At 46.4% G+C, this 24,677-nt stretch overlaps 1 protein-coding gene across 14 annotated transcripts in view; it reads right to left on the bottom strand.

The window, feature by feature from the left end:
• Positions 1–24,677, bottom strand: part of KIF1B (kinesin family member 1B) — a 1,289,105-nt gene that overhangs the window by 50,704 nt on the left and 1,213,724 nt on the right. For all 14 annotated transcript variants that reach the window (XM_069241187.1, XM_069241189.1, XM_069241193.1 and 11 more), the window contains 2 exons: positions 18,358–18,501; positions 16,191–16,383 (listed from right to left, as the gene is read on the bottom strand). In XM_069241187.1, coding sequence (XP_069097288.1) covers positions 16,191–16,383; positions 18,358–18,501 — 337 coding nt within the window. The remainder of the gene's footprint in view (positions 1–16,190; positions 16,384–18,357; positions 18,502–24,677) is intronic.

Here is a 24,677-nt window from a genome sequence, read left to right as displayed (position 1 = left end):
GCACGATACAATGAGAGATGGTTCATTTCTGCACTACTTTGCCATTTTTCACTCCAATTAAACCAATTAAAAGCTAATGATCCTCCAGATGGGGTTTGGTCTGATAAATGTAAAACCTGTTAGCTCTTCTAGGAACCTTCTTATAGGGATGAGGCGGAGGATGATGGTTTATCCAGTGTGAAAAGGAGTCACTCCTGTTGGAAGGAAGAAGGCTTGCGTCCTCAGGACCAACTAGTCCGGAAACAAATTTGTGTTTGGTGGATTGACCGAGAGGGCCTACTGCTCACTCTCACATTGCACCAATGTTATGGCAATGAGGAAAATGTCTTAAGGCCAAAAAGCCATAATGGACATAAGTAATATAAGGACTAGATTCAGGTCCCACTGAGGCACAATGAAAAGAGTAAGGAATGCATTACAACAGGTGATTTGAATAAAGAGGGCTGATCCCGCAACTGCTAAACTGCAGAAACAGCAGGCAAGTAACCTTCAACTGTAACCAAAGTAAGTCCTTGCTAGGCTAGGGATCACAAAAAGGAACTGTAGGAAAATGGCTCCTTGTTGTAGTACCCCCCCACGTTTTGCCTGGTATTGATGCTGACTTGACTTGAGAGTGTGCTGGGACCCTGCTAACCAGGCCCCAGCACCAGTGTTCTTTCACTCAAAATGTACCATTGTTTCCACAATTGGCACACCCCCGGCACACAGATAAGTCCCTTGTAAAAAGTACCAGTGGTAACAAGGGCCCTGTGACCAGGGAAGGTCCCTAAGGGCTGCAGCATGTGTTGTGCCACCCTGAGGGACCCGTCACCTAACACATGCACACTGCCAAAGCAGGTTGTGTGTGTTGGTGGGGAGAAAATGGCAAAGTCGACATGGCATTCCCCTCAGGGTGCCATGCCTACAAAACCCTGCCTGTGGCATAGGTACGTCACCACTCTAGTAGGCCTTACAGCCCTAAGACAGGGTGCACTATACAACTGGCGAGGGCATAGCTGCATGAGCAATATGCCCCTACAGTGTCTAAGTCCATTCTTAGACATTGTAAGTGCAGTATGGCCATATTACGTATATGGTCTGGGAGTTTGTCAACACAAACTCCACAATTCCATGATGGCTACACTGAATACTGGGAAGTTTGGTATCAAACTTCTCAGAATAATAAACCAACACTGATGTCAGTGTTGGATTTATTAAAAAGTGCACACAAAGGGCATCTTAGAGATAGATGCCCCCTGTATTTTACCCAATCCTTCATTGCACAACTGACTGGTCTGTGCTAGCCTGCCACTGAGATGAGTTTCTGACCCCATGGGGTGAGAGCCTTTGTGCTCTTTGAGGCCAGAACCAAAGCCTGTCCTGAGTGGAGGTGTTTCACACTTTCCCCCTGCAGGAACTGTAACACCTAGCAGTGAGCCTCAAAGGCTCAGGCTACATGTTACAATGCCCCAGGGCACTTCAGCTAGTGGAGATGCCCGCCCCCCCCCGGACACAGCCCCCACTTTTGGCGGCAAGACTGGAGAGATAATGAGAAAAACAAGGAGGAGTCACCCCCTCAGCCAGGTCCACCCCTAAGGTGACCAGAGCTGAAGTGACCCCCTCCTTAGAAAATCCTCCATCTTGGTTTTGAGGATTTAGCCCAATAGGGATAGGGATGTGCCCAACACTCTGCACCTGGTGCCCCTGGCTTGTGTCCAGAGAAACCAATACTGCAGCGAGGACCCCCAGGCGACTCCCAAGACGTGGATACCCTGAGACGACCTCCCTGCACCCCCACGGCGACGCCTGCAGAGAGAGGAACCCCCTGACTGCGACTGCCCAGTAACAAAGAACACGACGCCTGGAAGAACCACTGCACCCACATCACCCAGGCCAGAGAGGCACCAACTACCGGTGCAGTAGTGACCAGCAGACGGCCCTCATCGTTTCTCAGTCAGTGGCTGCCTGCATCGCCAGAGTCACCCCAGGTCCCTCCACTGATTTCTATTCAAAACCCGACACCTACTTTGCACACTGCACCCGGCCGCCCCTGTGCCGCTGAGGGCGTATTTTGTGTGCCTGTTTGGGACCCCCCAGTGCTCTATAAAAAAAAACCTGGCCTGTTCCCCAAGGACGCAGGTACTTACCTGCTAGCAGACTGGAACCAGAGCACCTCTAGTCTCAACAGGCGCCTATGTTATTTGGGCCCCTCTTTGACATCTGCACCTGACCGGCACTGTGTTGCTGGTGCTGGTTGTTTGGGGTTGACTTGAACCCCAAATAGTGGGCTGCCTATGCCCCAGAGACTGAACTTGTAAGTGCTTTACTTACCTGTCAAGCTAACCTTTACTTACCTCCCCCAGGAACTGTTGAATTTTGCACTGTGTCCACTTTTAAAACAGCTTATTGCCATTTTATGCCAAACTGTGTAAATTACTGTTTTACTTCAAAGTTCTAAATTTACCTATGCCAAGTACCTTACAATGTATGTACTTACTTGAAATCTGAATCTTGTGATTCTAAAATAAATTAAGAAAATAATATTCTTCTATATAAAAACCTATTGGCCTGAAGTTAAGTCTGAGTGTGTGTTCTCATTTATTGCCTGTGTGTGTACAACAAATGCTTAACACTACCCACTGATAAGCCTAACTGCTCGACCACACTACCACAAATAGAGCATTAGTATTGTCTATTATTACCACTATCAACCTCTAAGGGGAACCCCTGGACTCTGTACACACTATCTCTCACTCTGAGATAGTATATACAGAGTCAGCTTCCTACAGCAACCCTTCAGAGACTTTGAAGTGAAGTGGGTCAATATGCTGAGTACCGCACCAAGCCACAAATCTGTCCCAACGGCAGGTGTATACAGATTCAGGGGAGGGATACTTGACTAACAAAATAACAACAATCTCCAAAAGAAGACTGAATGCAGTCAACTGCTGCCGATCAACCTCCAAGCATGTAGGTGATGATTGTGCAGGCGTGGGTGTAAGACCCTGCCTACCTTTTGCAACCGAAGATCCTTCTGAAGCAACAACCTAATTGAGCACAGAAGTTTTAGGCCCTAGTGGTCAAGGTACCACAACCTAACATGGTGCCACTAGGAGTTTGCAAAGGAGCTGGGCTCACTTTGCAAGATGTTAAGAGTTTCGCTGTAGTCTGGAGATGAGTGATGACTGACTAGTGTGAGCCCACCTTCAGCAGACGGTCTTCGCGGAAGGGGAAGACTGGAACCCCTGACCTCCACAGATGTATTTCAACCACCTCCATCACTTTTGCGAACACCTGTAGGGCACTGGTAAGGCCAAAGAGAAGTACAGCGAACTGAGAGTGCTCCTTTCCCACTGTGAAATGAAGATACTGTTTGGGGGCTTGCAAGACGCAGATGTGGAAATATGCGTTCTGCAGATCCAACGCTATCATCCAGTCTCCAGAGTCAAGGGCATACAAGACCTGTGCCAAAGTGAGCAGCATGAATTTATCCTTTCTCAGAAAGGCATAGAGAGGGTGCAGATCTGTAATAGGACGAAGACCTCTGTCTTGCTTCAGCACCAGAAAGTAGCAAAAGAAGTGACAAAACCTTACTTTTGATACTAGTATCCTCCCTTTGACCCCTTCAGCCACAATGGCCAACACTTCCTGCTGCAAGAGGGACAGATGGTCCTCCGTCAGCCACTATGATAGGGGTGGAAAAAGAAGAGGCGTGAAAAGAAACAGAAGGGCATAACCCTGCTGAACAACTTGCAGGACCACTTGTCCAAAGTGCTGGCTTCTCCTCTGAGAGAAAATACCAGATCCTGCCAGAAACAAGGTGGGTGTGCTCCTTGAAGGACACACTAAAGAGGTTTTGCGACTGTGGCATCTAAAGGAGTGGGGGGACTGGGCTGCATCTGTTGTTGGTAGGTACCATGGCCTCAGTAATGAAAAGGCTGTAGTGTCTGTTGGGCTGGTTACATGAGTGGATTCGGTCAGTATTGAAAGCCCCTAGCTTAGCCATAGACTGGGCAGAAGTGCTGCTGGAACATATGACTGTGCAGACAGGCCCAAGGACAACACAGTGGTCCTGCTGTTTTTAAAAACCACGAGAAGAGGTGAGAGCTAATTAAAGGCAGGTCTATTAAAGAAGATAGCACATCCCCAGGGAAACCATTAGACCTGTTTTATATTACGTAAGTGCCACATTGGTGCTAACTGTCCAACAAAGGCAATCTGCAGTATCCAATGCACACAGAGTTGTGAATTTTACTGCATCGTGGCCATCCTGAATGGCTTGCGTAGGGAGGGGCATAGTCGCTTGGTACAGGAGGCAGGACCTGAGTGATTGAACCCCAAGGGGATCAAACCCCCTAAACTGTCCCTGCTCAATCTGCATGCATGAAGATCAAGTGTACAGGCTCAGGTGTCGAGCCCTGCCCTGTTACTTTACCAGGAGATCCTTACAAAGAGACAGCCTGACTGCAGGAGAGATGCTCATGCTGAGAAGTTCAGGGTATCATATACTCCATGCAGTCTGCAGCCACTAGGGTGACCTGGTCTTGATCGTTCTTGATCTTCTTGAGAACTCTGGACAGGAGTGGTATTGGCAGAATCAAATCAAATCAATGTTTATAAAGCGCAGCTACTTATCCGTAAGGGTCTCAAGGTGCTGAGGGGGTTTGTGCACTGAGCATCAGTTGAAGAGCCAGGCTTTTTCATGTCCTTCTTGAACTGATGTAGCGATGGTGATTGCCTGAGGTGCAGGGCCAGGGTGTTCCAGCTCTTTGCTGCGAGGAAGACAAAGGATCTTCCAGAAAGGTTATAGGAATCCTAAGCTCCACTCGAGACAAAATGCGCCTCAAAGAGAGATGCCTTGGAAACTCCAGTGTCCAGAGGTACTGACATTGCACATTCTCAGAGGTGGCGAATAGCTCTGAACAAGGTTCTACCCAACCAAAGTTCTCCCCAATCTCGGAAGAGACCTTGCACCACTTCCAGGTGGAGACACCGCTCATGGTCCACTAAGCATCGACGGCTGAGTTTGTCTATTCTGGGGTTCAGGGAGCTGACCAGATTTTGAACCTCCAGGAATATGTCCTGACATTCCAGCCATGTGCAGAGAGGCAGAGCCTCTTGACTTAGGGTCTACAACCCCACCCGCCTTGTTTTTTGCAACACCACATGGAGTTGGTGTTGTCTGTTAACACCTGAACGAGCCTTCCCTTGATGGAAGGAAGAAAGGCTTTCAATGCCAGTCAGATCACTCTCAGTTCCAACAGTGTTGATATGGAGCTGAGATTCCGCCCGAGACCAAAGACCTCTGACCTCCACTTGTCTCAGGTGGCTTCCCCAACCCAAGAGTGACACATTTGTCACCAATGTGACTTCTAGGTCGGGAAGAAAGAGAGGTCTGCCACTGACTCAATTTAGGTCTGTGAGCAACCACTGCAGTTCTTTTGCAGTTGCCTCTGATATCTGGATCAGATAGGAGAGATTTGTTTGATGCTGTGCCCACTGCAGATCCTGCATATACCAACAGACATGTATTACCAATAGGATGCAGGAGACAATACAAGACCTAGCAGCCTCAGAGTCAGTCTCACCAAAATCTAGGATGAAAGCTGAATTATCAATATCATATTCCAAATATCCTGGACTTGCTGTTCTGAAGGAAAAGTCAGAAACTGTACTGTATCCAGAACAGCTCCAATGAAAGGAAGCATTTGAGAAGGAATCAGGTATGACTTTGGCATATTGATAATGAACCCCAGCGAGTGCAGGAGCTCCACCATAGTCTGGAGGTGGGTGGCAACTGCCTGGGAGAGTCTGCCTTCAGCAGCCAATCGTCGAGGTAGGGGCAGAATGGAACCCGAAATCTCTGCAGATGTGCTGTGATCACTGCCATCACCTTGGTGAACACCTGAGGGGTGCTGGAAAGGCCAAAAGGAGCACAGCAAGCTAATAATGCGTATAAGCCTACCATGAACCGTAGGTAGCGCCTGAGGGAAGGCAGGGCAGCAATGTGAAACTACGTATCCTACAAGTTTATCCTTTCTTCAGGGTCGAAGGCAGATAAGACCTGAGCCAGAGTGAGCATCTTGAATTTTTCCTTATTCAAGATGCAATTGAGAGGGCGCACTTCTAGGATGGGACTGAGGCCACCATCCTTTCTCTGCAACAGAGAGTAGTGGGAATAGCAACCACAACCTACTTCTGATGCTGGCACCATCTTGAATGCTCCTTTGGCTAGAAGGCCCAGTACTTACTGCGGCAAGAGTGCAAGGCAGTCCTCTATTTGCCAATAAGGGGACGGAGACAATGGCATCAGGGTCTGTTGGAAGGGGAGGGTGTAACCCCATTGTACAATCCGCAGCACTGCATTGGGGCAGATGGCGTTGGAGATGCCCATGCTTTACTAAGGGTGTATTAAAGAGGCTTTGCCTGTGCAGCTGCTGAAATGTGGGTCGGGCGGCTGGGGGGAATCGGATTGGGTGAACCTCAAAATTAGGGTCTCACGAGGTTTGTGGTAGCCATGGAGGCTAGGGTGAAAGAGACACATCTAATATCCCCTACCGTAGCCACAGAAGGGTTTTAAGGCAGAATGCAGCTGTCGTGGGGCCACCAAGAGCACCAACGACCTAGCAGTGTCCCTACTGTCCTTGAATCTCCCCAAGGCTGAATCCACCCTGATGCCAAAGAGGCAAATCTCATTGAAGGGCATGTCCATAGGAGATGCCCTGAAAAGGCAGCATTCCTCAAAAAGGCGTGACGTGGGAAAGTAACTGAAGAAGCAATAGCTCTGCCCAGTGAGTCGGTTTTATCCAACCTGCATTTGATTGTGAACTTTACAGCATCTCGCCAAGCAGCAATATTTTGGGAGAGTATGGTCTGGGACACATCAGAAACCACAGGTAGGACTTGTGCAACTGTATCCCACACAGTATGGGAATAATGGCCCAATAAACATGCAGTGGGCTGCAGTGCCAGGCTGGTGAAAGAGAAAATCGTCTTACCAAAGGAATCCAGACCCTTAGATTTCCTATCCGGTTAAGTGGTAAGGAACGCGCTGGATTGATCTAGCAGGTTGAGTCCTGGGCCACCAGACTGTCAGGGTGGGGTGCTTGGAAAGGAAGGCTGGGTACCCAGGAGCAGGGCAAAGGTGGCGAGAAATGGTCCAGGACTCAAGAAGGCCATCAGTGAAGGCTTCATTAAAGGGTAGTAAGAGTTCTGAAGGAGATACCCTGGGCTGGAGTACCGCTATCACACATTGGTCTTGGTCTCAATCATGGGCAGCATTAGGTCGAGAAAGTCAGCCACCCTCCAGGCCACCAACACGAGAGAAGCCCCTTCCTCCACAGCCACTGTGGAAGGGAAGAGAAGTCCAATGTATGGTGAGGTATCCAGACAACTGGTATCAGCCATCTCATCATACTAGTTGTCTTCTGCCATGGATTCTGCTAGGGGATCAGTGTAGGGATATGCATACTTGGATCCCCTCCTTTAGTATTCCTCAGCAAGTCTTTCAAGGAAACAGGGCTCCATCTCTAATTCATGGTGTGTGGGCCTGTCCAGCACTGGAACCGAGGTCGGGTGATGCCACTCTGGCTCCGTTTTGGAGTTGGGAATCACAAAGGGTTTGGTGCCGGCTCTGTCAAGATCGGCCCCTGGAGGAGGTTGAGAAGCCGTGGTCGATCCAGATCAGCCAACAGATCCTGAGGGATGGACTGGCCCTGGGAAGGTGGATACGGAGGCGCAGCACCAGTCGAAGACCCACTTGAGGGCCCGAGGGCTCTCCAGACGGAGTGGGACACCCAAAGGTGAGGCTCATGGCTTCATAAAATTCACAGAGATGGGTGGGGGTGGCTCTGCCTAACTCGGGGAAGAGCTGAGCGGACCCAGTTTCCAACACCTGCACAGGAAGATTCTCAGAATGGGACCTGGGATTGTGGTGGTGTTCTCTTGTGTTGTCTGAAAAATGAGAGCCATGCAGAGAAGTCGAAAAGCGCTTTAACAACTTTTTATGAAACCTACCTGAAAAGGTTTAGGGGTGCGGAGAGGACCGACGTAGGCAACTCCGGGAGCGGTCCTGAGACTCCTAAGTGAATGGGACTTGGAGCAGCATGGAGTTGCATGGCAAGAAGCCAAGATCTACATGGCCTGCTCGCGGATGGTCTTAAGGTTCATGGTCCTGCACTCCCCGCACAATATGTAGTGGTCTCTCTTCAGGCACCACAGGCACACCAAGTGGGGGTCCTTCACCGGTATCTGTCGATGACAGGCTCCGCAATGCTTAAAGTCAAAAGTGAAAGAGGGGAGCTTGTCCAGATCCTAGCTGATAGCGTGGAAAAGAAGGAACTGAGATCAGAGTGCTGGGGCATCTATATAGGCTCCACACACATCAATCCAGCACGGAGGACGCCACACTGCCAGACGGAGCTGACCGACGCCACCTACAAGCGCGCAAGGGGATTGCTTAAAATCTCCAGATCCAGTCTGACGTCTGCCAAATATTCTAAGGTGGAAGGAATCTGCAGATAGAATTCTTTATCAGATACAGCATTACCAAAGGGTAACTTGTTCTTCTAATAGAGACTTCTAACCACAGATTCCTCACCTTAGAATAGATACTCAAGCAATACTGCCCCGGAGGTGGGTCCACAAACTGGCTAAAACAGAGAATCATGGAGGAATGAACGGGCAAAATATCTGTCCTGAAGGACCTGACTGTCCAAGCAGTAGTGCTTTGTGAACATTTGGAGAAACAACCACATAGCAGCTGGGCAGATGTCCAAGACAGGTACTCCGAGTGCTAAGTAAGCAATAGCAGCCTTGGTCCTTGTGGAATAGGCCGGCAAGTCCTCAGGAGACTGCTTCTGAGCCAGGGCATAGCAGATCTTAATGCAAAGTGCAAACCTTTGACAAACAGTTCTCTTTTGTACAGGCTTGCCTTTTTTCACTCCTAAGAATCCGATAAAGAGCTGATCGCCCATCTGGCGGCTGGTCTTTGGTATGGTCAATGTCAAAAGAAAGAGTTATTTTCATATCCAGACAGTGGATCCTTTCCTCGTCCTTGGAAGGATGGAGTGGAACAAAAATATGTCAGCGATGCGATGGTTTGGTTGATGTTGAAAGGAGTCACTGCCTTCTGAAGGAAGGAGACACCAGTCAGAAGAATCAGTTTTTCTGGTTAGAAGCTGGTATCTGGAAAATAATCCTAAAAAGCTTAAAGCTCGCTGACCCTTTTGGCCGAGCAATGGCCACAAAGACCGTTCTAAGGGTCAGATGTCTCAGAGAGCAGCTATGTAGGGTCAACATGTCAGGAGGAACACCAATCAAAATTTGTCCCAACGGCAGGCATATACATTCTTTGTTGAGGGTTGCCTGACTACAAAGATGACACCACAAATCTCGGAAGATCAAAGACATTTCACTGCCGCCGCTCAATCTCCAAGCATGAAGGACAAGTGTGCGTAGATTCCGGTACATGCCCTGCCCTGCTCCTTCGACTGAAAGTCTTCACAAAAGGGCTGTCTAAAAGGAACCCCTCTCCGACTGAGAGACATTTTGGAAACTCCAATGCACAGAAGCACTGACACTGCACATTCTTGGCAATGGCATATAGATCAAGCCAAAGTTCTCGCCATCCTTGGAAAAGACCTTGCGCCACCTTCGGCTGTAGATGCCATATGTAATCCACTAGGCATCAACAGCTGAGTTTTCTGCCTTGGCGTTCAGAGATCCCCCGTCAGGTGCTGCACGACCAGGAAATTGTCCTTGACCCCACTCCACCCATTTTATTGAATTGTCCGTGAACACCGGAACCAGCCTAACCTTGATGAACGGAAGGATGGCCTTCAATGCCAAGCAGATAGTCCACAGCTCGAGAAGGTTGATAAAGAGCTTGGATTCTGATGAAGACTGGAATCTTCGGATCTCCACCTCTCCCACATGGCTGCCTCAGCCCAGAAGTGACGCATAAGTCACCACTGTCAACTCTGGTTAGGGAAGTGAGAAGGGTATGTCACAGGTCCAATCATGGTTTGTCAACCACTACTATAGATCTTTTGCAGTCTCTGGACCAGGTCAAAGAGATTTCCCTGATGCTGTATCCTCTGGGACTTCAAATCCCACTGCACAGCCATCATATGCAATTGAGCATCCTTAATCATAAGAGGCGGGAAGCCATTAGACCCAGCAACCTCAGAGTCAGTCTCACCAAAATCCAGGACTGTGGTTTAAACATTGGAATCACAGCCGAAATGCCCTAGAGTCTCTGCTCCGGAGAGTAGGTGTGGAACTGTACAGTGACCAGAATGGCTCTGATGAAAGGAGGTGTCCGAGAGGGAGTAAGTATGACTTTGGCACGTTGCTAGTGAACCCCAGTGAGTACAAGAGGTTCGCCATAGTCTGGAGGTGGGTGACAGCTGTCTGGGGCAAGCTCACTTTCAACATCGAGGTAAGGCAAAACTAGGGACCCTGACCTCCTCAGAGGTGCTGCACTCAACACTATCACTTTCTTAAACATCTCTGGGGCACTGTTAAATCCTAAAGTGGAGCAAAGCCAATTGGAAATGTTCGTGGTCCACCATGAACGGCAGGTAACGCCTGTAGGCCAGCAGGATGGGAATGTGGAACAATGCGTCCCCAAGGTTCAACACTACTAATCAGTCCACAAGAACCAGGGCACACAAGAAATGTTAGTCATTGCTAGCATCTTTAATTTCTTTTTCAGTAGAAAGGCATTGAGAGGGCCAAGATCTAGTATAAGATTAGAGCCTCTTTGCTTTTTTCAGCGCCAGAAAGTAGCAGGCTCTCTTTGAAGTGTCTGAGTACCATGTCAGCCTTGTCTCCAAACAGGCAGGAGCAGTTAAAGGGCATGCCTACCAGAGAAGGCTGGAAATCCCCTGAAAACCCAGCGAACCACAAAAAGGCGTGTCAGTAGAGTGTCACTGAAGAGGTCATCACCCTGTCTAGTGAGTTAGTAGTGCTGAACTTCACTATGCTCTGACCATCAACCAGGACCTGCTTGAAAATGGCCTGGCATCACCCTCAGGAATAATGGGGAGCAGCTGAGCAATCAAGTCCCACGAGGCATAAAAGTATCAACACAAGAGACATGCAGTGCGCACACATCGCAGTGGTTAAGCTGGTGGAAGCATGAACGCCATTTCACCAAAATGCCCGGGGTAGCAGAAGTGACATCACATGCCATTTGACATCTACTTTCACTCACACACAGTTAAACATACAAACACATCCACACGTTCTCGCACATAAACCCCCTGCAAGCTTGCATACAACATATATTTAAAAACATTTTTTACTTACCTCGCCTGCCAGACAGAGACATATTGCAGCTAATTGCACTTGTTCTTTATTATAGTAATAGTGAATAATATTCAGTATTTGTGTAATAAAAATATTGACAGAAAACAAGGAGTGGAGCTCCAACGACGTCCATTAGGACCACTGCCCCTGTGTTCCAGGCACTGAATTTAACATCTCTGACCACAGGGATCACAAAGACAGTGCCGGGGGTTGCAAAGGGAAAGCCAGGGTTTACAGCTGTGACCCCTAAATGATGTCCATGGGTGGAAGAGGGGACCCTGTCCCCAAACGTATCCAGCCTCTCTGATTCTCTATCAGGTGGGGTGGCAAGGTGTGCATTTGGGTTGCTCCTGGCTGTCGAGGCCTGCACGACCAGGATCTTGGGAGTGGGGTGCTGGGAAAGGAGGGCTGGAGCGATGCTAGCGGGAAATCATGTGAAGACCCTGTGCAAGGTTTGCCCCAAGCCCCTAGAAAAATGTTGCTGAGGACCTGTAGTAAGCTGAGTTCATTGCCTGGTATCACTGTGTTTGGACTATAGTTCACTGGGATCCTGATAATCAGGATCCCAGTAACAGTGCTCTCTCCCCTAAATGTAGTTGTTTGTTACTCCATACACCCGCAACTGGCATACTGGTGCACACTGTAAGTACCTAGTATATGGTACCTAGATACCAAGGGCATTGGTGCCCTATGGGCTGCCGCACGTATTATGCCACCTATAGAAGCCCATGCAAACTGTGACTGCAGGCCTTTGACTGCCAAACCTAACCACTGCACTTAGACATTATAAGTCACCCCTCTGGTAGGCCCTTCAGCCCAAGGGCAGGGTGCATGCCTTCAAGTGTGAGAGTACCCTTGCATAAGCAGGGGGCCCTACAGACCGCAGGCCACTTCCTAGACTCTGTAAGTGTGGGGAAGCCTTCTTAAGGTATGTAGTGGACACTGGTCAACACCAGAGATCCAACTATATAATGGCTAGTCCAAACTGAGGCATATTTGGTATTAAACATGCTGAAATTGTGCAATTACACTAATTCCAGTGTTAGCTGCATGATACCATGTACTCTGGGGGATCCAATGGGAATCTTCCAGTTCTGCCTGAGCAGCCTTAAGGCATCCAGCTGGCAGCATGTGCTGCTGCTGACCCCAGACACTGTTCTGCCCTCCTGCTGATGAGCCAGGCTGAGGCTGGAGGAGCAGAACAAAGGAGGTATTGTGAGGGAGAGGTGTGACCACCTCTACATGTGTATTAGGTGTCTAGGGGCTGGGGTGGGGTGGCCTCTGAAGGCCACCAGACTGCTTTGAAGGGCACATTTGTTGCCCGCCTTGCATATTCCGGTTAGCACCAGTTCAGGAACCCCCAGTCTGGTGCGAAACTACACAAAGGACAGGGGAGTAACTCCCCCTGTCCAGATCCTCCCCTAGGGAGGGGCCCAGAGAGATCTGCCAAGTGGCTACACGATTCTGCCATTTTACAAATACGATGGGCAGAGACCCCTGGCAGCATCTGGTTGGTTAGGCCAGGCAAGTGAAGTCCCTGACCCCCTCTGATAGGTAGGTCACAGCAGGGAGTGACCAACCCACTTTTAGAGTTATTTAAGGGCTCCCTTGGGGGTGGACCCTCAGATTCGTCAAGCAAGACTCTACGAGGAACTCTCTGCAAGACATCGTCTGACATGGGTCTCTGGAACTGCTGCTGGTCGTCACCTGGAACAGAAACACGTCTGCTTCTGGTAAAAGGCTCCCACTGCAACATTGTTTCTTTGGATCCTGCAAGAATTCTGCAACATCCAAGGCTGTGCATCCTCCAGGCTCACAAGGACTCTATTTGCAGGAGGAAACAAGAAGTAATCTCCCTTGGAGTGAGGGAGTCACTCCACTGCAACCGCAGACACCTTAAGGCATTGTCGACCGGTTGGTGGGGTCTGCTGTCTCTGGACATCCGAAGATCCTGCAACACAGGTGGTGAGTCTGTGGCCTCCCCTGGGTCATGCTTGTCTACTATCCAATTAGGGAGACTGTAGGCCTTTGCTCCTGCCAATGGACTGGCTCTCCTGTGCACCACAACTTTTGCATTTGCCAAGGCTTGGTGACTCTTCCTCCGGGAGATCTACAGCCTTCAAATAGCCCTGATCCCCAGCACTCGGCAAAGAGAAGATCAGCTTCTGTCCTGCAATTTCCTGCAATGTGAGACTTCGGTTTTGCAGGGCTGGTAAGGCCTCCTTGTGACTCTCTGTGGGTGACTCGTGGGGGCTCCATTGAATTCTGTTGGCCTTCCTTTGTGCTGGGGGCCAGCTCTGATTCCCCTTGCTGGGTATAGGCTCCTGGACCTTGCTGGTTCCACAATTTTGCAAACGTCTCTTCTGCTTCTATTTGCATTTGCTAATGTTTGTTGATGAATTGAATGGTCACTAAACCTCCTGCAATATGACGACCGTCGAGAGAAAGCTCATAGGCAACTCCTGGGATCTTCTGCTGCTCCTGAACCACGCGGTTAGACCTCTTCTTCCACCGACTTGCAGGAACTTCATCTGCAGGAGCCACCTGCACCACCTGGGCACCTCCTTGGGTGTTGGACTCTGTCCCCTTCCTTTGCAGGTCTATCACATTCAGAATCTGTTCCTGGGTTCCACCAGCCTGGTCCACGGGTTGTGACATTAGATGGACAATCCGAGGCATCCATAGTCTTCAGAGTCCCTTCTCCCCTCTGCATCCGGGTCCCTGGTGTAGGGGCAATCTCCATCCATCCTCTTGCTGGTTGGTTTCCTCAGGTCCGCTGAGAAGGGTTGTGAATTCCACAATCTCCAACCACTGCTTTCTGTGTTACCTATGAGACAACTGGGTGGGTAACTGACTTACTCCTGGGATCGCCTACTGTACTTACCTCTGGTGTTTCTAACTGGCCCTAGCCCCTAGCTAACCATCACACTTACCTTAATTGGAGGTTCCACCTTCACATTCCACTTTTTTAGTATAAGGTTTGGCCCTCCCCTGAGGCCCTGTATACTTTTTTGCTGGTTATTTTATGTGTATAATTGTAAGTAATATCTCCAAAGGGAGACATACCAATTTCAGTTTAGTATCAGTGCTGTAATAAAGTGTCCTTTATTTTTGCAACACTGGTGTGGTCCTTTCTTGTGACTTAGTTATTGTCTGACTAGTGTGGTATTGCAAGTGCTTTACATTCCTCCTGAATAACCTTCAGCTTCTCACTTAAGCTAGCCCTAGAGAGGCTCTGCTATCTGGACACCTATTCAGTATCACTAAGGGTTGCCTGGACTCAATATAGAGTGCCACACCATAGGTGTACACCATAAACTGAGCCAGCCTCCTATAGGACCTTATTAAAAGGGAACAGAGCTCTATAGATCTTGCCCTGGTTGAAGTACCACTGTAAGGGATTGGTCATGAACTCGACGGAGGGTAGCTGTAGATCAAGGGCCTATGATGCCTGTGCACCTTCCTACATGGTGGTGCTTGAAGGAGAAATCAGGCCAGAGTTTGTAGAAATGTTCAGCCATTTGTATCACCCAGCACCTCATACCAGTTTTCCTCGTGGTAGGAGTCGTCCTCCAGGAGGCTAGAAGCTTCTTCACTATCCCCTCCTTCAGGAAAAGAGGGCATGTCCGGGGTTGTCACATCCAGTGTGGGCTGACATGATCTGGACAGCGTCAAGACAGCACCTCCGAATTGAAGAGGAGAATAGTTTCCTCCTTGATTGGGTCCGGGGATGGCGCTGGGTGGACTTGAACCAGTTTCAGCATCAGTCTGGATCCGAGGGTGAATACAGACGGCCCAGCTGGTGTTGAGGGTGAACCTGCCAAAGGGAATCCACCAGAGGCACCACTTGACTCCCTGGAACTCAAAGGAGTGCCAGAGGAAGCTGTGGAACTAAATATGGAGTATATGGTGTCATAGAACTCCTTAAGTTGGGAAAGGGTCACTCCTGCCCAAGGATCTTTGGGAAGCATGGAGCTGCATGGCGAATGGCCCCACAGGTGGAGTGTGGAAGCAGAGGCTAGAAGTGTGGTGCTTGCTAGGGGAAGCCGAAGAAGACGTCAAATTCTTCTTGTGCTTCTTGGACCTGCAATACTTTGAAAATGATGACTTGGAGTGGGTTGACGATCATCCTTGGGACTGGCTCAGAGAACGGGCTTGAAATCTCAGTCGGACTGGCATAGAGCCTTCTCATCTGCGCCTCTAGGGGATTCAATGCCGATGCATGAGTCACCTTCGAATGCAGTTGGTGCAGGCCGTGGAGTTGTGGCTCTGCCCCAGGCAAACCAAGTGCGGGTCAGAAACAGACATCTGTCTATGACATTTGTTTTAAACCCTGTAGCTTTGTTGGGAGGCATGTCCCTAGCACACCATGAGCAAACCTCAAAAAAGACTGATAAAATGTATTAAAAAGTGGTAAAAAAAAAAAATGACCATGGCAGGTCTTTGAATCTGCTCTGTTGGTGTGTAAAGGAACGGATGTCAGTGTGCCAGGGTGGCGCCTATATACGCATCACGCTTGCCACTTCAAAAGCAGAGTCACTGAATGCCACTTAAGGGTGCACAGAGGTACTGCTCAATATTTTCCGAATTCAATCTGATGTCTGGAGAATATTCTAAGGTGACGAATCTGCAGTTAGAAGTCTCTATCAGAAAGGCAGCACTGGAGAGTTATTTCTGCAAAAAGCTTTTCAAGACCAGTTTGATACATGTATTATATTAAGGTGATGGAATCCAAAGGAAGATGTATCCATCAGAAACAGATAACATGATTATATTTATAGAAAGAATGTGAAAGTATGAATGTCAGAGGCTAGGTGATTTTGCGAGTCTCTGGAAAACGTGTTAGGGGATTGTATGTGTGCGCTTGTGTATGAAGTCTCACGTGCACAATCACTGACCTTCACCATGGCCTGCTGGTCCTCGCTGTATTCCACTTGTGCTGTTGATAAGTTGAGAATTGCCCTTTCCACAGGGTCCTTGTCATTGCTGTAGATGAAGACATAAGGTCGACGCACCACCACAAAGTGTTTGGCCCAAGAGTTAGACTGTGGCTCACGGAAGTGAAGATACCCCTTCTTGGACACCACAGAGCTGCAAGTTCAATTCAAAACATTAGCAAGAGAATGGAAAACAAAAATAAAACATAGGGAACAAATTTGTTAGAGGCTGCATACTATATGAGAGGCGCATTAATTGTGCACCCTTCACAGCAGGAAGGACAAAATGCACAACCAGTATGAAAAAAGTTACTCAGCTGTAACTGAAGTTCTCCAATATTGCTGTCTTTCATAGTTTCATAGCTTAACATGCTTGATTCATCCCAGTCATTGAGTTGGGAGTTCAGGGGTGTCTGCATTATGTACTCATAAGCATCCAGTCCATATTGCCATCCTTCCTCTTTATCATACTAATGTTTGTCAAAAGACTGGTAAGTGCCTCTTGGCGTCTGGACTTTCTATGCGACCATGATATGTTGCTAATACACTTTCTTTGCAATGTTCTTCTTCATCCAGGTTCTGGTATTTCACTTTCGACTGCGTAGAGCTGTACGCTGGTCCAAAAAGTCCTTCTTTGTTGTTCTGTGTCAAGAAGATGCTCTTGTGCATAAGGCAAGAATTTTTGGGGAAAGTATGTTCAGGTACTATTGTTCCTGGAATACCCTTATCAAAAACTTGTGTTGTTATTATAGCTTTGGTGTTGTTTGAATATCTGTTCTCGACAATGGTGTGGTCTTTGTTGACAGTTCTGTCATCAGTGTGGAAGATTACATAGTTTTGGAGAATGTCACTGAAGGCACTGTGTCTGAATCGTTTTTTGGTAGTTTTTTCGTCACCGTTGGTGTTCTTGTTGACAGTGTTATAGTTGATGAAGTTCTGAGTGACTGTTATCAATGGATTAATTTTCGTCTCTGTCGCTGTCGATGTTTTTGCAATCTTCTTTATTGGTGATGGCATGGTTAACCATGTGGTGGCTCCATGATCATTCTTTCCTGTTTTGGGAGTTGTTGATTCAAAAGAGGTCTTGTAATGTTTTCTTGACTTTGTTTCTCCTGTCAGAAACATCACATTTAAGGATGGGGTTTCCCCTTGTGGATTTTTTAAAAGCCTTTTCAAGAGGCTCTTAAGCGACTTAAGATTTCATCTGATATTGTCTTTGAAGAATGTTCAGAGTGTGAATGAGGTCTTTTTGAGATTTTCCAGCTGATTGGGAGGAGCTTTAGTCTTCTTCCTCAGAAAACTGGACATCATCATCTTTTGACTTTTGAAAGCGCAATAAGAGTCGCGCTCTGTTTCTTTTTGAGTTTTTGCAGAGAATGCTCTACAAATTTTACAATACTTAGCCTTGTCTGCTAGATGAAGGCAATATATGTACATCTTATGGTGGTCCTCAGAATGAAGCCTTTTCTTTCCACAAGTTACACATATACTAAAAATACGTTTTCAGAAGATTCAGAGATGATCTGATGTATAATTCGTAGTCAGTTAATCAAATCCTTCAGAAATGCAGCGAGGGATATGAATAAAGCCACTCAACAGACGGAATGAGCACAGCTCAAGGGGATTTCCTTCACATACAATGTTCGGTAGAAATCTGAACTAAGGTGGTCTGAGTGGGGCAAGGTAAAGACCGTGCTTTGCTCTGATTTGTGGATCTTTTATATTGGTGTGAATAAGCTACTCTGTGACTATGTTAAAGAATTTCTGTGTATTTCTAGCACTGTATTGCTCACTATGTCTGCTGTGGGACTCCCGGCTCTACAGCAGGGATGATTCAAGCATGGGAATCTATGAAAGATGCAATATTGAACAATCTGGTACCCATATTGGGCAGAGGAGATATGGATTTCATGTGGGGTGGAATTGGTGTCATCAAATACATATATTCTATGCTGTCAAGCCCTTAAGACTCTCAAACTATCCTTATCCTACAGGTCAATTTGCCACAAAGGTCTGATGAGAGCTCTCAAACTCATACTAAAGCTCTAATGAGGCTTGCCCATCCCCTTATGTCCCACCACATTCAGTTACACTTAGGTAAGGCTGTCTTGAAATGCCCATATCTTACCCAGGTCGAATCTCCTCAATGTCTGGAACAAGGTTCAAGAATTCGTTTTTGCTGGCTCGGGCGAGATAAGATGACTCAGTGGTGGGGAGCAACTGGAACTGTTCAAACTCTGGGCTAGTGGCACTGGAATTGGCTTCAGGAGTCCTTTAAAAGAGAAATCTTGTTAAAATATTGAAAGCACCACATTTCACATTCACACATCTTATCCTTGCTTCTGCAACTATATTTGTTACCCTTGTATCCCACTCCTCCACGTTATTTTGCTCCATAAGAGGTGTTAGAAATTGGGTTGCTGGTTGACTGGGGCATAATCCCTGGTCAATCAGCAACCACAATCCTAGTCAGGCTAAGGCACAAGCGAACCCTAAATTAACCTGTGCTCACTCTCTGGTAGCATGGCACAGAGCAGTCAGGCTTAACTTAGAGGCAATGTGTAAAGTATTTGTACAACACTTTAAACAGTAAAACAGTGAAAACACTGCACAAAAAAGATTCCACACCAGGCAAGAAAAATAGACCTGAATTTAACAAATAAAACAAGACCAAAACAACAAAAATTCAATAAGACGAACTGTAGAGATTGAATTTCAAAGTTTGAAGTAAAAATAGCACAGAGAATCAAAAAGCGCTATTGGGGCTATATCTAGTCGTGCTGGACCGGGACAAAGTCAGAAGTTCAGGTCGACTCTGATGGAGCACAGACCTGCTGCAGGGTCCCAGTTATGCTAGCTGAACCAAAATATCTTAAATCCTTTTGAGGAGCGTTGCATGGAGCCGCGTCAAAGATGTGTCGCACAGCTGAGGCGAGGCGTCAGTTCCGAGATGCAGAGAGGCTGTGCTGTGAGGTCCAACTGCATCGATGTCAAAGATCCTGTCAACGGGGCATGCGACGTGAAGGGTGGTGTTGAGGATACGTTGCGCAGTCTAGACAATCCGTCAGTTAAACTGAGCAATGAAGCTGCAATGTGGAGTTTCTGCATTGTTGTCAAGGCTGCTGTCAAAAGGAGATGTGAGGCGTTTGCACTGGGAAAAGTGTCCTGCGGAGGCAGTTCTGAAGGCGATGCGTCAAACCCAAGATGCGACGGCAATGGAAGTCTGTTGCGACAGGTACAATCCACCCACCTTTTACTATACGTCGTTTCTGCTCGAGGATGCGCCTACAACCGGGGAAATGTGACGGTTCTGTTCGGAATGCATCGCTCAGCAGAGGATGCGCCTGTTCCACAGTGAAAACACCTGAGGCCCCCTTCCAAGGGTCCAGGACTGGGATGGCACCACTTGGTAGGGTACACTCACAGATGGCAGAATCCAGGTGCAGAAGCAGGGAGGTTGGAAGTCTTCCATGTCCCTGAAATTTTAGATGAGCAGGCCAGCCAGCTAGTCCTTGGAGTCACTCTAGGTTCGGGGTTCAGGTGATACAGGTTCAGTCCTTCTCACCCAAGTCGAGGGCAGAAGGTGGCCGGTCAGCAGAGCAAAGTAGGAGTACTGCCGAGTGGCATTCCTTCAGCAGCACAGCAGAGCTTCATCCTGGTAGAGTATCCAGAGGTCTAGAAGTGCACTGAAGTGGTGGTGTCTGAGGTCCAGTTCTTATAACCAGTGGAGATTTTGAAGTGGAGGAGACTTCAAAGGCAGGCCTTTGAAGTGCACAGAGGCCTTGCCCTTCCTGTGATTAATCCAGGCTCACTACAGGGGGGTTGCATACCCCCCTTTGTATTGGGACAGAAGACGTCCTATTCAGTTGCAAGTGAGGCTTGGTCCAGTCCTCCATCCCATTCGGCCAGGATGGCCCATCAAGTCACACCTAAGGCCCCATTGTGTGTGGCTGACTAGTGGGAATCTACAAAGCCCAGTTGTCACCCACACCAGACATGTGATCAAAGACAGACAGCGTGCATCAAATAGCTACAGTGCGAACATGCTAACTTTCTAAAAGTTAATTTGATTAATTTGTTTAAGTGCACACCACAGTTCAATTGTGTACTATCAATCCTTAAATGTCTGTTGTGGCTAGGGGTTATCAACCCCTGACACGGAATGAGGAATTCAACACAATGTACACACTGTGTTAGGGTGGCACAGTGTGTCCCTCCACACACCTTGTTGCAACCCTAAATGGGTTATACGTATTGTGAGGAATAGTTTCTTCAAAATGAATTTCACATGAAGCAATTCATGCCAACGTATTTCTTATATTTATTGCTTGCTCCTTGAATCAACAGTTCTTTGTTTTACTTCACTTCCAACAGTAATGATTCCAAACAAAAACCTCGATGCATTTCTGACCTCTGGTCCTTCATCAGGAGGTAATTTTCTCTACAGAACAAAAGAAAACATAATGCCAGCAATAAATATCCGTGTTACAAGTGATGAAATAATCATGAAAGAATCTCCTTGATATAAGGAACTGCCTTAACCATACTCCTGGGTTCAAGTATATCATTGAAAAGTGGGAAACTCAAACACGGATGACAGCCAAAGATGCACAATGATGCTAGTAAATGTCCAGATGTATATATCTTATACAAATAGATGACATTTTAGGGCGACGTGCCTCTACCCCAAACCAGGAATAGAGAGCCCAGTATTTCAAAGCTAGTATCAGTAAATCATCCAGTAATGAGTTAACCAAAACCAGTGTAAACAGATAGGTAAAAGGCAGCGACCAATTGGTGAACAGCATTCATGCATTAATAAATTAAGTGCAACAAAAATCCCGTGAAATTAAGGGGATAGTAAACCACGTCAATTTGTAAATAAAATGAAAGGGCCACAAATAACCCATGTAATCAAGATGAATGGAAAGGTCATCAGCAGCCCAAGTTTTGGTGAAAGTTATGGGTTAAACCATATGCATGCCTAAAAATACAGAGAGACCTGAAAAAAAGCCAGAGTGAACGAGTGAATGCTAGACCGCGGTCTTGTAGGGTTAAGATAACATCCTGTAAATGAAAATAAAAATGAAAAGACCTGAAAAAACTGCCTGGGTGAACGGCTGAACCATAGACCGTGCTCACGCAGGGTTAAGATGTGAACGTTGTGTAAATGAAAATAAAAATGAAAATAAATCCCAAAATAGTTTTGGCATCAGCTCAGTTTATCAATATGTTTAACAAAATATGGCATATACTCTCGGAAGCCCAGGTGCTTAAGTCAATCAGACATGCACGAATGGATATGAGCGGTTGAATAGTGGCTTTTGAATCTTATCGCGGTGCCACGGGTGGCAGCTGGCCCAAGTCACAGTGCGCTCAAGTAACTACAATCAATATCTGATAACGCTTCCCTGGCGCCAGGAGAAAGACGTCGGGTTGGTGGATTATTACTACTCCATCTAAGAATTCTTGGATTTGACCGCTGTATGGTGAAGTGAACAAAAAAGTAGGACTGTGTAGTTAACCCCGAACGGTAAGGCTGCAAAGGGGTCAGCCATGTTACGAGGCATTGTGGTAAAATGAGTTAGGTGATGAAAAGATCTTTAGAAGTTTGAATATGTTTAAAAACATAACCCGAGTGCGTTTCCCTGCCGATAAAAATGTCATAAAATTCATGCAAGAAAACAAGAACTTGTTTGATTGACGTTCCCTCATAACCTGTACGAACAGTGAATGCAAAAATCAATCAAAACATAAAAGTACATACAAGTCATCTATTCACCGGTCACAGTAAAACAGCTAACTGAAGGTCTAAACACATAGATAAATAAATAGCATTGTCATTTAATCCATCGAGCCATAGTGTTTAATCTTCTTATCCAATAAAATTCTCTTTGTAATAGGATCTTCCTGTTATCCATATCATCTCTGATCGGCACTTGTTCTAGCATAGTAAATTGTAGCTGGCTGATGTTATGACCCAGTTGGTGAAAACCGTAGCTACTGAAGATTTCTCATTTTTTACCCTTATGTTACTTTTGTGTTGAGTCATCGTTGTTTTGATTTTGTGTTCTGTTTTTCCCACCTATGCTAGACAACAGGGGCAATTCAAAGTGTAAACATTTTTATTATCACATGTGGCTTTGTTCTTCATTTGATTTTACTGCCTTTAGAAGGATGCCAGATCTCTGATCCCTTTATGTAGTTGTTGAAATTGCAAAAGGGGGATGGTACCCTTGTATTTCTTGTCTGCATTGGGCAGCAATCTCGAATAAAAAATGTATTTCAAATTTTTGTACCATTCCTAAGCAAACTTAGGTATTTGATTGAAAATCCCTTTGGAATCAGATTCCGCTTGTAACAATGGTCATTGTTTCAAGGAGCTTTTCTGAATCATTGCGCTTCTGGAGGAAACCTTAGCCATGAATATCATTTTTGTTGAGTCTTTTGTGCGTATTCTGAGAGTCAACAGCTCTTGTTGGCTTCTTTCCTCTGCTCTCGTCATGGCCTCCACAATGTTGTCTTGTAGGTAACCCCTTTTTTAAGTTTCTCACAAATCATGGCTTTACCAATGTGGTATGCTTATGGGTTGGCGGTTATTCTCCTGATTCAAGGCCGTTGTGAGTATAGTAAATGTTTTTTAAAGAAAAAATGATTAAATATAGTGAAATGAAGTAAGTCATTGGGGTCCGTGTGTTTCACGAAAATGTCAGTCTTGAAATAACCAATCATAGGAGTTCCTTCGACATCCAAGATTGTGATTGGGTGCCATGTTTCTCATGTGTGAATTGTATTATCAACATGGTTCTAGTCGGTTATGGACTCTTCTAAATCTGGCTTAATGCCTTTCCACACCACAAAAACGTTGTCAATACACCTTAGGTACACCTTCAAGTAACTGGTCCACTGGCTGTTGGACAAAACATGTTCCTTTCCAAATATCTGCATAAATTAGCGTAGCAAGGTGCTGTGCAATTTCCAATAGATGTTCTGGACAGTTGGATGTACTATTTAGCATCCCAATAAAAGTACCTGTGCTAGGGTGTAAAGTGCATAAGTTCCGGTAGAAATTTCTACAAATCTTCGTCTAGAGTGATAGTAGTCAATGCTCATTCCATTTCCACCAGACCAAAGTTGTGGAGTATGTATGTGTAAAGGGATTTTACGTTGCTCTGCAGAACAGTTCGTTTTCCCATTCATCCACTTCTTGATGAGTTTACTGAGAAAGTCTGTGGTGTTCTTCACATATGATCCCATGTTTTGTGTTAGAGGTTGTAGGCATTGATCTATGTCTTTTCCAATGGGTTAATGGATCGACCTATTGGTAGATACCATGGGTCGAAATGGAGTATTCTTCAAGTGCATACATGAATATGGGTGGATTCCACAGATAAACCTGAGATAAAACTTGTCAATATTCAGTTTTAATGATCCCTTGACCTTCTGCGTTTTTCAATGTTTTGGTAAATTCTTTAGGGGATTCTCTTCAGAAATCATGTATGTAGATGAATCATGTTACTTGTTACACCGTTCTGATAGAACTGTTTGTCCAAGATTACCAGAGCTCCTACTTTATCAGCCATACAAAATTCTATGGTTTCATCTTTTGCCGTTTGTTTAATAATTCAAAGTTCTTTGTTAGTTGGATTGCATAATCCTCTCACTTTGCTTTGAAATATGCTCTTGATGTCCGTTTTCACCAAGGTTTTGACAGTGTCCAATATCTTTTGACTTGCAGGAGCCTGGAATGTATTTCTGGGTCTCAAGTTTTTTAAAGTACATTTGATCTCCTTAGTAAGCTTCGGTTCACGTATGACTTTCTCAAAAAATGACGTAATGTCTGGGTTCTCATAAATTCATATAGGTATATGTCCATTTCCGGCTCATTTGAGAAATAAGTTAGCATGAAAGAAGTACCCTTCTGAAGAATATTCAGTTAGGTATGATGGGCTTGTGTGAGACGTTTATCACTAAATTATCACTGGTTTGTTTTTCATCTGGCTCCTGGGTACTCTGCCTGTTTCTTTTGCCAACCTGTCCCCTTCAGGTTTTTTGTCTAGAGCAGGACTTATTTGCAAAAAAGCTGCGTTAGTGGAGGTGCTTCCTGTGGATGTGGAGAGGTGAATGCCATGACCTGTGGTGAAAGTGTTCCATTGGTGAGATTCTGACTCTTGAGGGATGCCCTTTTGTTAATGTCCTCCTCCAAATGCTGAAGTGTGACTCTCAGTTGTTTGAGACACTGGTTTTGTCTGTTTCCTTTTTACATATATCTCAGCCCAATTGCACACACACACACACACCCTAATTTGTAGTCTATTGTGTCTCTCTTGAACGGTTTGATTTTTCCATCATTGACCTCTGTAGTGTACCATTCCAATTGATTGTTGATGTCTGATTTGATCAGTTTTCGGACTCAGTTTGTTTCCTAGTTTCCATGTTTAGTTGTGT

The sequence above is a fragment of the Pleurodeles waltl genome, chromosome 6, assembly GCF_031143425.1.
Source record: "Pleurodeles waltl isolate 20211129_DDA chromosome 6, aPleWal1.hap1.20221129, whole genome shotgun sequence".
Taxonomy (NCBI): Eukaryota; Metazoa; Chordata; class Amphibia; order Caudata; family Salamandridae; genus Pleurodeles; species Pleurodeles waltl.
This window is presented reverse-complemented; position numbering and strand designations above follow the sequence as displayed.